The sequence below is a fragment of the Coregonus lavaretus genome (genome assembly GCF_964263955.1).
Source record: "Coregonus lavaretus genome assembly, chromosome: 11".
In the NCBI taxonomy this organism is placed as follows: domain Eukaryota; kingdom Metazoa; phylum Chordata; class Actinopteri; order Salmoniformes; family Salmonidae; genus Coregonus; species Coregonus lavaretus.
Window position 1 is genome coordinate 37,876,637 of NC_139998.1, and position 14,214 is coordinate 37,890,850.

The following is a 14,214-nucleotide window of genomic DNA, read 5'->3' on the forward strand; positions in this document are numbered from 1 at the left end:
CAATGAAATTCAAAAGGGGTGATGATATTAATTAATAGTAATTTCGATCCGAATGTGCAAATTGTCCAAATACAGTGGGGGAAAAAAGTATTTAGTCAGCCACCAATTGTGCAAGTTCTCCCACTTAAAAAGATGAGAGAGGCCTGTAATTTTTATCATAGGTACACGTCAACTATGACAGACAAATTGAGAATTTTTTTTCTCCAGAAAACCACATTGTAGGATTTTTATGAATTTATTTGCAAATTATGGTGGAAAATAAGTATTTTTTCTGGCTCTCACAGACCTGTAACTTCTTCTTTAAGAGGCTCCTCTGTCCTCCACTCGTTACCTGTATTAATGGCACCTGTTTGAACTTGTTATCAGTATAAAAGACACCTGTCCACAACCTCAAACAGTCACACTACAAACTCCACTATGGCCAAGACCAAAGAGCTGTCAAAGGACACCAGAAACAAAATTGTAGACCTGCACCAGGCTGGGAAGACTGAATCTGCAATGGGTAAGCAGCTTGGTTTGAAGAAATCAACTGTGGGAGCAATTATTAGGAAATGGAAGACATACAAGACCACTGATAATCTCCCTCGATCTGGGGCTCCACGCAAGATCTCACCCCGTGGGGTCAAAATGATCACAAGAACTGTGAGCAAAAATCCCAGAACCACACGGGGGGACCTAGTGAATGACCTGCAGAGAGCTGGGACCAAAGTAACAAAGCCTACCATCAGTAACACACTACGCTGCCAGGGACTCAAATCCTGCAGTGCCAGACGTGTCCCCCTGCTTAAGCCAGTACATGTCCAGGCCCGTCTGAAGTTTGCTAGAGTGCATTTGGATGATCCAGAAGAGGATTGGGAGAATGTCATATGGTCAGATGAAACCAAAATATAACTTTTTGGTAAAAACTCAACTCGTCGTGTTTGGAGGACAAAGAATGCTGAGTTGCATCCAAAGAACACCATACCTACTGTGAAGCATGGGGATGGAAACATCATGCTTTGGGGCTGTTTTTCTGCAAAGGGACCAGGACAACTGATCCGTGTAAAGGAAAGAATGAATGTGGCCATGTATCGTGAGATTTTGAGTGAAAACCTCCTTCCATCAGCAAGGGCATTGAAGATGAAACGTGGCTGGGTCTTTCAGCATGACAATGATCCCAAACACACCGCCCGGGCAACGAAGGAGTGGCTTCGTAAGAAGCATTTCAAGGTCCTGGAATGGCCTAGCCAGTCTCCAGATCTCAACCCCATAGAAAATCTTTGGAGGGAGTTGAAAGTCCGTGTTGCCCAGCGACAGCCCCAAAACATCACTGCTCTAGAGGAGATCTGCATGGAGGAATGGGCCAAAATACCAGCAACAGTGTGTGAAGACCTTGTGAAGACTTACAGAAAACGTTTGACCTGTGTCATTGTCAACAAAGGGTATATAACAAAGTATTGAGAAACTTTTGTTATTGACCAAATACTTATTTTCCACCATAATTTGCAAATAAATTCATTAAAAATCCTACAATGTGATTTTCTGGATTTTTTTTTCTCATTTTGTCTGTCATAGTTGACGTGTACCTATGTTACAGGCCTCTCTCATCTTTTTAAGTGGGAGAACTTGCACAATTGGTGGCTGACTAAATACTTTTTTCCCCCACTGTATATATATGGCAAATAGAAATCCTATATGGATGGTGTTAAGAGATAGATGGGAGGTATTGAATGGAGTTGAAGGATGGGACTAATAACAAATAGCAACAAATAATAACAAGACAACTAATAATGTAAGCATACTGTGTCCATAATAAGTATATAGGTTGTATGTTGGGAGCTTTTGGGAAAGAGCACAGTTAGAAAGATATGGCATATAGAAGCAAACCGGATGGACATCATGAAAATGATCAGAGAGGTTGAGAGTAGGAGTTCAGGAGCAAAAACAAAAAAAACTAATAAAATTGAATTATTGTAAAATTGACTGTGTCCATAAGGTGTAGATAGTAAGTATACGCTGGAAGTAGAGGCCTGGGCATTGTTGTTCACTAATTTACCCCAAGTAGGGAAAGGATGGCGGGGTTGAAAAGTAATAAAGGGGAGTATATATATAAAAAACATGGGGGATTGGAAGTGATGCAGACAATTACATTGATAGAAGTTACAATCTATCTGCAATATTAAGCTGATCTACCCCCCCAAAATAAAAATAAATAAAAATGTCCCAAATACCCACAGCATAATGTACAGTGTGTGTACAGTAATATAAAGGCTAAATAGGTATATACAGTCAAATACAGATAAGTAGCATATGATACAGTGCAATTGCTTCTTGTGTGGAAAGTATAGCTTTAATTTATACACGTTATAATTTCACACAAAATGTTTATTGAACACAGTAATGTAACAGGTAGCCTACAGTATAACTGTTGTTTTCTGCTTCACTCTGGGGTTGTTTACTCTCATGATGGGTAAATCAGTGACTGAGACTTTCATAGAAAGTGTGTCCTGAAAAATGTACAGAGGAATGTACTTTCTCTCTAGATAAATAAATACACATCCTAATAAATCCTTTTGCAGTGGTGCAACACACAAAAATCCCCTGGAACTTTGTACCCCACCATCCCCTTATCATCTGGCTAAGGACCCTGTGCCCTACCCACCAGCCGGCTTGATGGGGTTGAGTCAGTTAAAGACCCTGTCACACCCTGTCCCTCTGTTTACCATATTCCTGTCCACCTTCTACATATACAACATTCTGAATAAATAAAGAAAACATTTGTCACGGACCTCACGTTCACCTACCTAAAAGTGACTCTTAAATTTATGTGAGTCAAGTACCTACTCACTTCACAACAACTGTCATTTACCTCAACACCTTGCTGCTCGCCGATCCATTTCCCACACATGATTTTAAAATTGAAGTAAACACAGACTGCTACATTATGATTCACACATATACATGTCTCTTAATGATGAGGTGATAATATTTATGACCCTATTTGTAGGCCTTTGGCCCAATGACCCTCTTCTGGGTAAAGGAGATCTCTGGCATCTTCTCTCTCTATGGAATCCCTCTGCTATCTTCCCATGCATCCCATCCTATGAATATTTTGCTGAGTCATCTAATATATGGACTAACTAACAAAGGCAGTGTGTCAGCACAAATGCATAGTGGGCATGCACTGACAGCACGATGACCCTGAACACGTCGCTCACTTCACAAGATGAGCTGCCTATGACACACAGCCAGGAATGATTAACAGCTTTTCCATTTGTACAGTGATGTACGCAATTTCCAATGATATCATCATTGATTTGTAGACGAAAAAGAGGTGCACAATGACTGGTCAGCGGATTTTGGTTGCATGTCATTGACAGTACCAGTCCACTCAGAATATCTGGGTAATATTTAACACATGTAATGCCATCAAACAGACCCCTCTTTGAGTCAACATGACACAGCATGAAATATGACCAGTTCCAGATGTCATACAGAGGTTCACATTCATTTAGTGTAAGAATCTAGCAGGGCGGGGACGATACCAGTATCGCGATACTCGATAGTATCATGGCTAGGATAGAAACACGAAGCGAATTTAACTTCTTTAGGAAAATAGCCCTAATGTTTGAAATAAAAATAATTATGTCATCCAGTCATATTTATTTATTTTCCAAGCTATAGCACATAATATTTTACAGAGTTTGGTCTGCCTCATGTTTTCATTTTTGCCATGGAAAAAAATATTGAGATACTGGTATCGTCACAGCCCTAGAACCTAGGTCAGTAAGAAACTGGTGCTGTGTATTATGGTATGTAAAGGGTTATTATTCCAATGTTACACCTGGTTGAACTGGGCATATTGAATACTGTTCAACTGAAATTTAACCGGAATTCTGATGCTGAATAATTATGTAGCAGTTTGTTTAACCTCAGCTGTACATTTCACCACGGCAAATGGTGGACACCACCCTGATTCCTCAATCTAATCACATACCTCATCGTCAACCCCAGGATCATGCTTCTTCCTCAAATCACACACTCTGGTTGTACATTCTCTTTCCATATCAAGGAACATAGTCAAGGTCTGAATCCTGTGTTTCTGGATCTTCATCAGAGCTTGACTCAAAACTAGAATAGAGCGTGTTTACATCATAATAAGAATACACTGGAGTTTTTTCCACACGTTCGTCATCATCCTCCTCTTCACCATCATCGTCGTCACCGTCTTCCTCTTCAGGGGTCCTGGTCCCTCTTAGCTCTGCAGCCATGCTACACTCCTGCTGGGTCAGTTTTCGGAGCCGCACAAATGGCTGTAGAAACTTTGACTTAAGAAGAAGAGCCTGACTCTCCATAGACAGTCTCAGCTTGACCCTATGTGTTCTACTGGCCTCTGGGCTATCTGCTGTTTCTCCAGCCTGTTCAGAATGGGCTCTGTCATTGAGGGCCATAGGTTGGGATACAGCCACTGGTTGAGCAGGGTAAGGGTTCTGTGTGGCCAGAGTTAGATGTTGGGGTGGACAAAGGGTGAGGAGGGATGGGGTCAAGTCCTGTGATGAGGTGGAAGAGGACCCCTGACAGTGCACTGGGGTATCAGTCTTTTCACACAGCAGTTCCTCAGAGCACTCCTGCAGAATGCTCCTCACCCATTTCTGGTGTTTAGAGCACAGCTGCAGGGGGGAGGCCTCAGGCACCTCATCATTGTTCTGCCTGTCCTCCACCTCCTCAGTCCTGCCTCGGCTCCCCTCCTTCCCCTCCTTCCCATCAGAGACATCCTCCTCCAGCAGGAGTGGACTGTCTTTGGACAGATCCACCCCCGGCTCCACGATAAGCGCCTGTGGCTCTAAACCTTGCTCAGCTGCACAAGCATGTCGTGGACCCAACTCCAATGAGTTGGATCTCTCCTCTCGGTTATCTTGACAGATACCCTGGGATGCGTAGAGACTTGTCCTGTCAGGCTGTGACTGCCCGTCTTTGTGTGTTCTCTCCTTGGGCAACCTTAGAGCAACTTTCGAGGTCCCAGAATCCTCCAGCTCCCGGCCTATTCCCCTCTCCTGTGCTGGTCCAACACCCATCTTATGGCTGGGATGGCATCTTGAAGAAGACTCGGCTGAAGGAATAGAAAGACAAAGTATTTATGTACAGTACTGTATGTTCCTGGTGGTCTTACATACTGTACTGTGTTTACATCTGTATGTCATATTTAATATGCTGAGTTTGTTGACCAGAGTGGAATAGCCTCTTCAAGGACGCAGCAAGGGAGGTGGAGTCACAGGTAATTAACGGCAATAGTAACTCCTCTTCATATGCCATTGGACACTCCTGCTTCAACAGCTATAGGCACATTCACATGGATAACAAGGACATTGACAGTTATGTAATAGCATAAGAACATACATTCTCTATTTGATTGAATTCTCAATAATTATTGTATGTACACACACACACCTGGTCAAAATATGTATCACTTTGCAGTGTCGACTCCAGTTCCTGAAGGTAATGCAGCAACCTGTCCTCCAGTTTCTGGGCATAGCATTCTCCATATTGGTCCTCCATCAAATCCTGAAAGAGAACCTGCAGATCAATACTTATACTATATACTCCACCCTACACACAACACCTCAACCCTAGAGGAGGAAACAGGCATTGCTCCATCAAACCATCTCCATTGCTTTGGAGTTCCATCATAATCAACTAAAGGCTGAGTATAGCAAGAGGCTGGGTATATAGCATCCCCTACTGGACAGCAAATTAACCACTACCCAGCCTTTATAATGGCACTATCATCTCAGACTGGCCTATTATGTATTCAGCATTGTGCATCTTCCTCAGAAACCACTGAATCCAGGAATAGTTGAAGGTCACACTTCACATAGTTGAAGGTCACAAGGCATAAACATGTCAATTACACCTATGTAATCGTGCCAGTGTTAATTCTGCCACTCCTTTTAGATTTAGTCTAGTCTTAGTCATTTTATATAATATAATTAAGTCATATTTTTGTCATTTGAATAATGATTTAGTGTCAAAATAACAAAAACAGTGAGTCATTTTAGTAAACTAAATGCCCTTTTATTTTAGTCACATCACATTGTATTGCCTCATTAACCTATAGTAAACTTAAATGACTGACTTCCATGTCTTACCAACATATGTTTCTGCATAACATCCTATTATCTTCCCAACAGCAGAAATATGACAAACATATACTGTAGAAGAATTATCTGGCCATGTAAATTCCTAATTCAGCCTACATAGATATTGTACATTACATACAAAACAAACAGACACGCAAGCGCAGAGAGAGAGAAAGAAGAAGAGAAGAGAAGAGAAGAGAGAGTAGCACAATCACCAGATGGTGCTGCAAAGTACTGGCAAAGTAGTATGGGTTGCACCGCCGTAACTCGGTCGCATCATTGCCAATTGTATCAACATTCCATAGATGCCGCAGCCACATTGATGTCAGAAGTATAACGGGAGCCAATGACTGTTTCGCCCAGTGATGTCGTCGAGTCACTAAACCTCAAGTCCGAAATCGAGTCCCGAGTCCCCTGTGCTCGATGGTTGAGTCACGAGTCCCTATGGCTGAAGTCCGAGTCCCCATGCTTGAGTCCTGGTTCCACAGGAAGTCTGAGTCACAGGGCCCACATTAACTCAAAATAATGTATTATTTATCCAGTCAGATAGTGTAGTGGCAAGAGGGTTTTAGTCAATAAATTGTTTGTTATCCATTTTCCTTTCTTTCTGTGTCACCAAATGTTTGCATATAGGCTACTGGTAATGTTACCAGGGTCACTTTACCCCTACCTACAGTGCCTACGAAAAGTATTCAGACCCCTTGACTTTTTCCACATTTTGTTATGTTACAGCCTTATTCTAAAACTGATTAAATTGTTTTTATCTGCCTCATCAATCTACACACAATACCCCATTATAACAAAGCAAAAACAGGTTTTTAGAAAATGTTTGCAATTTTTTTTTAAATAAAAAGTTGAAATATTACATTTACATAAGTATTCAGACCCTTTACTCAGTACATTGTTGAAGCACCTTTGGCAGCGATTACAGCCTCAAGTCTTCTTGGGTATGACGCTACAAGCTTGGCACACCTGTATTTGGGGAGTTTCTCCCATTCTTCTCAGCATTTCTCTAAAGCTCTGTCAGGTTGGATGGGGAGCATTGCTGCACAGCTATTGTCAGGTTTCTCCAGAGATGTTCGATCAGGTTTAAGTCCGGGCTCTGCTGGGACACTCAAAGACATTCAGAGACTTGTCCCGAAGCCACTCCTGCGTTGTCTTGGCTGTGTGCTTAGGGTCGTTGTCCTGTTGGAAGATCAACCTTCGCCCCAGTCTGAGGTCCTGAGAGCTCTGGAGCAGGTTTTCATCAAGGATCTCTCTGTACTTTGCTCCGTTCATCGTTGCCTCGATCCTGACTAGTCTCCCAGTCCCTGCCGCTGAAAAACATCCCCACAGCATGATTCTGACACCACCATGCTTCACCGTAGGGATGGTGCCAGGTTTCCTCCAGACGTGACGCTTGGCATTCAGGCCAAAGAGTTTAATCTTGGTTTCATCAGACCAGAGAATCTTGTTTCTCATGGTCTGAGAGTCTTTAGATGCCTTTTGGCAAACTCCTAGTGGGCTGTTATGTGCCTTTTACTGAGGAGTGGCTTCCATCTGGAGTGCTGCAGAGATGGCTGTCCTTCTGGAAAGTTCTCCCATCTCCACAGAGGAACTCTAGAGCTCTGTCAGAGTGACCATTGGGTTCTTGGTCACTACCCTGACAAAAGCCCTTCTCCCCCGATTGCTCAGTTTGGCCGGGCGGCCAGCTCTAGGAAGAGTCTTGGTAATTCCAAACTTCTTCCAATTAAGAATGATGGAGGCCACTATGTTCTTGGGGACCTTCAATGTTGCAGAAATGTTTTGGTACCCTTCCCCAGATCTGTGCCTCGACACAATCCTGTCTCGGCGCTCTACGGACAATTCCTTAGACCTCATGGCTTGGTTTTTGCTTGGCATGCACTGTCAACTGTGGGACCTTATATAGACAGGTGTGTGCCTTTCCAAATCATGTCCAATCAATTGAATTTACCACAGGTGGACTCCAATCAAGTTGTAGAAACATCTCAAGGATGATCAATGAAAACAGGATGCACCTGAGCTCAATTTAGAGTCTTATAGCAAAGGGTCTGAAATGTTTTGAAAATATTTGCAAACATTTCCCAAAATCTGTTTTCGCTTTGTCATTATGGGGTATTGTGTGTAGATTGCTGAGGAAATTGTTTTATTTAATCCATTTTAGAATGAGGCTGTAATGTAACAAAATGTGGAAAAAGTCAAGGGGTCTGAATACTTTCCGAAGGCAATGGCAATGAGGTAACATGACTGAACAAGGTGTAGCCTAAACAAATGTTTAACGGTCCGGTCTGCAAGTAGCATAGTTTTAGAACGGTCCGCGATATGCTTTATGAATGTAAAATGCGGCACCAATGTACGATAGAAAGAAAAAAACATAACACCGGTATTATGGGTCATATCTTTTGAACGGTAATGTCTAGAATCAAGCTGTTTCTCTGAGGAAAAGACAGAGACTTGGCTAGTACATTGGCTACATAACCTAGTTTTGAAATGCAGTGGGGAAAGTGCAAGGGTTGAGCAAGTCTACAAATTCAAAAATGTTTCTATACTCAAGACGGAGAAAAACATAGCTAGACTGTTGTTTTACTATTAAACTCAATGCTGCTATTGTTTTTAATTTCGTACAAGCAGCTTGAGAGTCTTAACCAGGCAAAGGGTAGAAAATTAAAAGCTGGTGGTGACTGGTTAGCTATGGGGAAGCAAGAGTCGCCTCTGCGATGTGTATAATCGGAGGCAGAGCCTGTCTGCCCACACTTATCGCTTGCTCCCCCGCCGTTTACCAGCCAATTTAGGCTAGGCTGTGTGTGCCGGGTCCTTCCCACTGCTGAACAGAACTGTGCAATCTGTGCTGCTAATATTAAATTGTGCTTACAACTGAAAAGCTCTCAATCTCTCCAAAAACTCTTGTTCAGTCCACTTAGTAGTCAGATTTTAGTCAAAGAGAATTTTGTCTCGTCTAGGTTTAGTCAACAGAAATACAAAATAATTTGCTTTGTTATAGTTTTTCTGGGTCTATTTAGTCAGTTATCGTCTCGTCAATTGCCACTGAAAATAAGTGTTTGACAAATATTTTTGTTGACGAATTTAACACTGAATATGTCCCGTGTAGCTCAGTTGGTAGAGCATGGCGCTTGCAACGCCAGGGTTGTGGGTTCGATTCCCACGGGGGACCAGTATGAAAAAAATATATAAACAAATGTATGCACTCACTAACTGTAAGTCACTCTGGATAAGAGCATCTGCTAAAATGCCTAAAATGTTGTTTTTTTAAAGTAGACAAAGAGAGGAATAGAAAGGGAGCATGAAAAACAGACGATGGGGATTTAGCTAACCTTGATATAAGCCTTGCGCATGGACATGTCCATTGCAAGAGTCTGCGCCAAAGCCTTAAAGTCCTGGTGGTTCTTCCTCATTAGGTGCATCTCTTGGCGGCTCTGAAGAGGAGCAAAGAAAGAGGACATTTAGCTCAGCAACCCAATACTCACTGGGTCGATCAGAGCTGCTGATACACAATTGATTCAGTTTAGTCAACAGTGTTGTCCAAAGATCAAAGTAACCAAATAAAGCAGAGTTATAATGCATTTACTTACACATTCATGGTACTGAGGTAGTCTACTTGGAAAAAACGTAATGGTCTTCACAACGGTGTTGACAATACCTTGGTCTTCCCGAAGCATCCACATAATTATCTGTACCAGAATACAAATCAACACAGCTGGCCATTTTGTTCCACCAAAACTAAAATCAACAACCACAACATAGTGAAAATAAGTGGTGTACCTGAACAATTCAGCCCAATTTATTAGTAGGCATACATGGCCTTGGAAACCTCTCTATGCATCCACATATTGCTATTCCCCAGCCCTTTCCTGCAACTGTTCTCTACCTTATGTGAAACCTCTACATACCATGGTCTTAAGGCCAAACATGATTTTCATGTGTTTGATAGGGGGCACCAGTCGTGGCAGCAGTGTATAGGTAACATCCAGGAACTCCATCACCCTCTCAAAGCTCTTGATGTCCCTTGTCTTCATTATAGAATACGCCTGGGCAGCTGCCACACGTAACCTCCATGGCTCATCTAGGGTGAGAGATTGCAGGTCATCCTCTGGCCATCTGCTGGGGTCCAGACCTAGAGAACACAGAAACAGGGATATAACAAATAGGTTTATTACTTTTAAAGGAATTTCATCTATCGTGTCTATTTATCAGCTTGGGGTTATTAATACCATGTTTCAATTCCATTTTCACCTTCTTATTGACTAAATTGAACTTCATTATGTTTTGCATGTCCTATATTAGCCCATATAGGTCTAATAATATAATAATTGAATTAGTGTTAACTATTTAAAATATATTCTGTTTATAAACACGGATTTGAACAAATTGAAAAAATGTTTTGTTTACCATCCAGTGTATCCATCATTCTGTGAGCCCAGGCATATTCAATTATCCACATCGGCAGCGTTGGGATGATCTCCAAACATTTCATCTCAGACGGCTTGAAATGATTTTCAAGGCCTCTTTCCTCCATCTATTTGAACTGCTGCAAAATGTCCACAGCAGCGGAATCAGGTGCCTGATTAGATTAGTGTCATTTTAGTCCATCTACTTATTTTTTTGGGGGAAACTCTGGTTCAAAAACAGAAAAACAAAGCCTGTCATTGGTCCTCAATGAATATGCATGTACAGCGGGTTGGACATGTACGGACAAGTTGTTCGCTCGATAGTGAAAACGCGTCCAGAATATTTCCGGGTCAGGACCGTCACGAACTTGTCTGTGCTATCCGGAATCCTTGGGACGTCCTTACCATGTTGAAGTTGACATGTAAAATTGTTAAGGTAAAGGTTAGGTAAGGTTTATGGTTAAGGTAAGGACGTATACTTTATTTACAAAGATTGGAGTAAAATAAGCTTATATTTTGGGTTATGATGGGGTATGGCAGCTCATGAGACATGTATAAGTTATACATTATAATCAAAAATCAATGGATACATATAATTAATGTATAAGTCCAAAAATTGATGTAGCAACGCTGATAGCCCATTTAGGAAATCTCAACCCCTTTAAAATAATTTCCGTTTCCACCAACACACCTATTGCCAAGGCCTGACAAGATAATTGACTCGGAAGTGATTATCTGGGTTAGCTGTAATGACATGCTTGTGTGTATTTTCACATAAAAATGGCATCACTGTCCTTACTACAATCAATATAGTATTTACATTTTAGGGAAACGTAACTAAGGTATGAAAACGTGTAGCACTTGCATGGAATAGCTAATCGTGTTAGTCATAGACTTTTGTGTTGGTTCAATGTCATATAGTCTAGTGCGCAGTGAGCTAAGTTAGCTGGCTGCTGTAGCTATTTGTTTGCTAGCTAGGCTAGCTTCTCACTAGGGGGACCTTGCAGTTATGTGATAATGTGAAAGGATTTTGCTCATACTCGGGCCACAAATACTGATTTGGTAAACAGGCCATACTTCATGTACATATCAACCTTTCTCTTTCACCACTGTTGTTGACCATATTGACAACTGTTGAATTCCTTATTGACAGTTCATTGCTTGTCTCCTGCAAGTGGGAGGTAACTGACTGACTGTGCTGCCAGGACTGGACCCAGCCATGAATAGAACTCTGTGTACTTCAGCGCTGTCGACTAGGGCTTACAGAATGTGTTTCAAAGGCCCCATTCCACTGGCTGGGTAGTCCCTGTCTCCTCTGTGGCCCCTTCCCGGTCTCACTCTACAAGCATAAAGGTTTGTTCATACCTACAGAATATGAAGCGGAAGATCCAGCCACCATACCCCCATGTCTGTAGCTCAGTTGGTAGAGCATGGCGCTTGCAACGCCAGGATTGTGGGTTTGATTCCCACGGGGGGCCAGTATGAAAAATGTATGCACTCACTAACTGTATGTCGCTCTGGATAAGAGCGTCTGCTAAATGACTAAAATGATTTTTTTAAATGTCTGCCAGGTGGGTGACCCGGTGCTGCGAGCCCAGGCTGCAGTGGTGGACTCTGGGGCAGTACAGGGTCCGGAGGTTCAGGAGGTGATCCGCACCATGGTGAAGGTGATGCGGAAGTTTGAATGTGTGGGACTGAGTGCATCTCAGGTTGGAGTGCCACTTCGTATCTTAGCCCTGGAGTTCCCAGAGCGCATGTTGAGTCACAGCTTGCCTGCTGCACGTGAAGCCCGCGGTCTCACCACTGTGCCTCTGCAGATCTTTATCAACCCCCAGCTGCGGGTCCTGGATGGGCACACGGTTAAGTTCCAGGAGGCCTGTGAGAGCATCTCAGGGTTCTCAGCTACTGTTCCACACTACCTCTCTGTGGAAGTGTCAGGTGAGATATGTAAAATGTTCCACAGTAGCTATACATTAAAACTGTGATATATGAATACTTCCATAGTAACCATTATACCTTGGCTAGTAGAAAGGGTCGGAAGCAATTTTTCAACTAACCTGTTCTTGAAGATACTTTCTTCGTTCTCGATTCGGAAGAAAAGTGTATCTTATAAATGTCCGTGTTCAGTTGCAAGTGGTTCTCCAAAAACCAGAGAATATTCAGAAAGATAGTAAAATCCTCACCATTTTAGCTGCCAAACATATTGCATTTCCCAACATCTTTGCAGGAACTAGTCATTTCTATGTACAGTTGAAGTCAGAAGTTTACATACCTTAGCTAAATACATTTAAACTCAGTTTTTCACAATTCCTGACATTTAATCCTAGTAAATATTCCCTTTCTTATGTCAGTTAGGATCACCACTTTATTTTAAGAATGTGAAATGTCAGAATAATAGAGAATTATTTATTTAAGCTTTTATTTCTTTCATCACATTCCCAGTGGGTCAGAAGTTTACATACACTCAATTAGTATTTGGTAGCATTGCCTTTAAATTGTTTAACTTGGGTCAAATGTTTCGGGTAGCCTTCCACAAGCTTCCCACAATAAGTTGGGTGAATTTTGGCCCATTCCTCCTGACAGAGCTGGTGTAACTGAGTCAGGTTTGTAGGCCTCCTTGCTCGCACACGCTTTTTCAGTTCTGCCCACACATTTTCTATAGGATTGAGGTCAGGGCTTTGTGATGACCACTCCAATACCTTGACTTTGTTGTCCTTAAGCCATTTTGCCACAACTTTGGAAGCATGCTTGGGGTCATTGTCCATTTGGAAGACCCATTTGCGACCAAGCTTTAACTTCCTGACTGATGTCTTGAGATGTTGCTTCAATATATCCACATAATTTTCCTTCCTCATGATGCCATCTATTTTGTGAAGTGCACCAGTCCCTCCTGCAGCAAAGCACCACCACAGCATGATGCTGCCACCCCCGTGCTTCATGGTTGGGATGGTGTTCTTCGGCTTGCAAGAAGGGCAGAATCTGTGACCTGGCAGGTGAGCGGCTGGCTCGCACGCATCCAACAGCATGAGATGGATCACTTGGATGGAGTCCACTGACCGCATGGACAGTAAAACCTTAATCAACGTGAACTGGGCAGCGCAGAATGAGTAGCAGTTTCAAACAAACCTAGTCACCCACTAAGAACACAATATAGCAACAGACCATGAAGACCATCCCGAAACCTTTCCTCTTACTGTACATTCTTTATAAATAAATGTATGTATTTATGGAGGCAGATTTGTAGTCAATGAATATTGAATTATCTTGCAAGTTGTATCAAAATGTCCACAAACATTAAGGACCTGAAATATTGACTCTAAACTGTGGACTGTCACCTGAGGGGTATACTACAACACTAGCTAGATCTACTCAGGGTTTTCTAAAGCTAGCCAGCTTCACATTACAGCTCAGGCTTCATCCGTATTACGACAGTGGATATTGCTCGGTAGCCTGCTGTTAATTCTAGCAGGCTTGTAAATGCGCGTGCATGTCACACAAGGCTAGTCAAACACCGAACTCATCATTCAGACAATGCTGAAACATCAATCCTTGGGCGAGTCGGTACCACATTTTCATTTTTTCCAAAATCAACATTAAAAGGAATATTCTTAAATTCAGCAGGCTATGGTGTGAAATAGGCTATTAGAAGTGCTGTCTTTTAGGTTAAGTGTGCGCAAGCACCTTTTAAATAA

The 14,214-nt window shown here is 42.2% G+C and overlaps 2 protein-coding genes across 2 annotated transcripts; one reads left to right on the top strand and one right to left on the bottom strand.

Annotated features, from left to right (window-relative positions):
• Positions 1 to 2,261: 2,261 nt before the first annotated feature.
• On the bottom strand, positions 2,262 to 10,791 carry LOC311137195 (uncharacterized protein). Its single transcript, XM_084171556.1, has 7 exons — positions 10,524 to 10,791; positions 10,025 to 10,248; positions 9,707 to 9,805; positions 9,449 to 9,550; positions 5,428 to 5,541; positions 5,205 to 5,313; positions 2,262 to 5,089 (listed from the first exon to the last, which is right to left on the bottom strand). The coding sequence occupies exons 1-7, from the start codon at positions 10,648 to 10,650 to the stop codon at positions 4,047 to 4,049; spliced, it is 1,818 nt and encodes a 605-aa protein (XP_084027682.1). The 5' UTR covers positions 10,651 to 10,791; the 3' UTR covers positions 2,262 to 4,046.
• A 464-nt stretch (positions 10,792 to 11,255) lies between these two features.
• On the top strand, positions 11,256 to 13,754 carry LOC311137757 (peptide deformylase, mitochondrial-like). The gene is made up of 4 exons (XM_084172337.1): positions 11,256 to 11,364; positions 11,676 to 11,875; positions 12,094 to 12,460; positions 13,399 to 13,754. Exons 3-4 carry the CDS (start codon positions 12,181 to 12,183, stop codon positions 13,437 to 13,439), a joined length of 321 nt encoding a protein of 106 aa, XP_084028463.1. The 5' UTR covers positions 11,256 to 11,364; positions 11,676 to 11,875; positions 12,094 to 12,180; the 3' UTR covers positions 13,440 to 13,754.
• Positions 13,755 to 14,214: the final 460 nt, after the last annotated feature.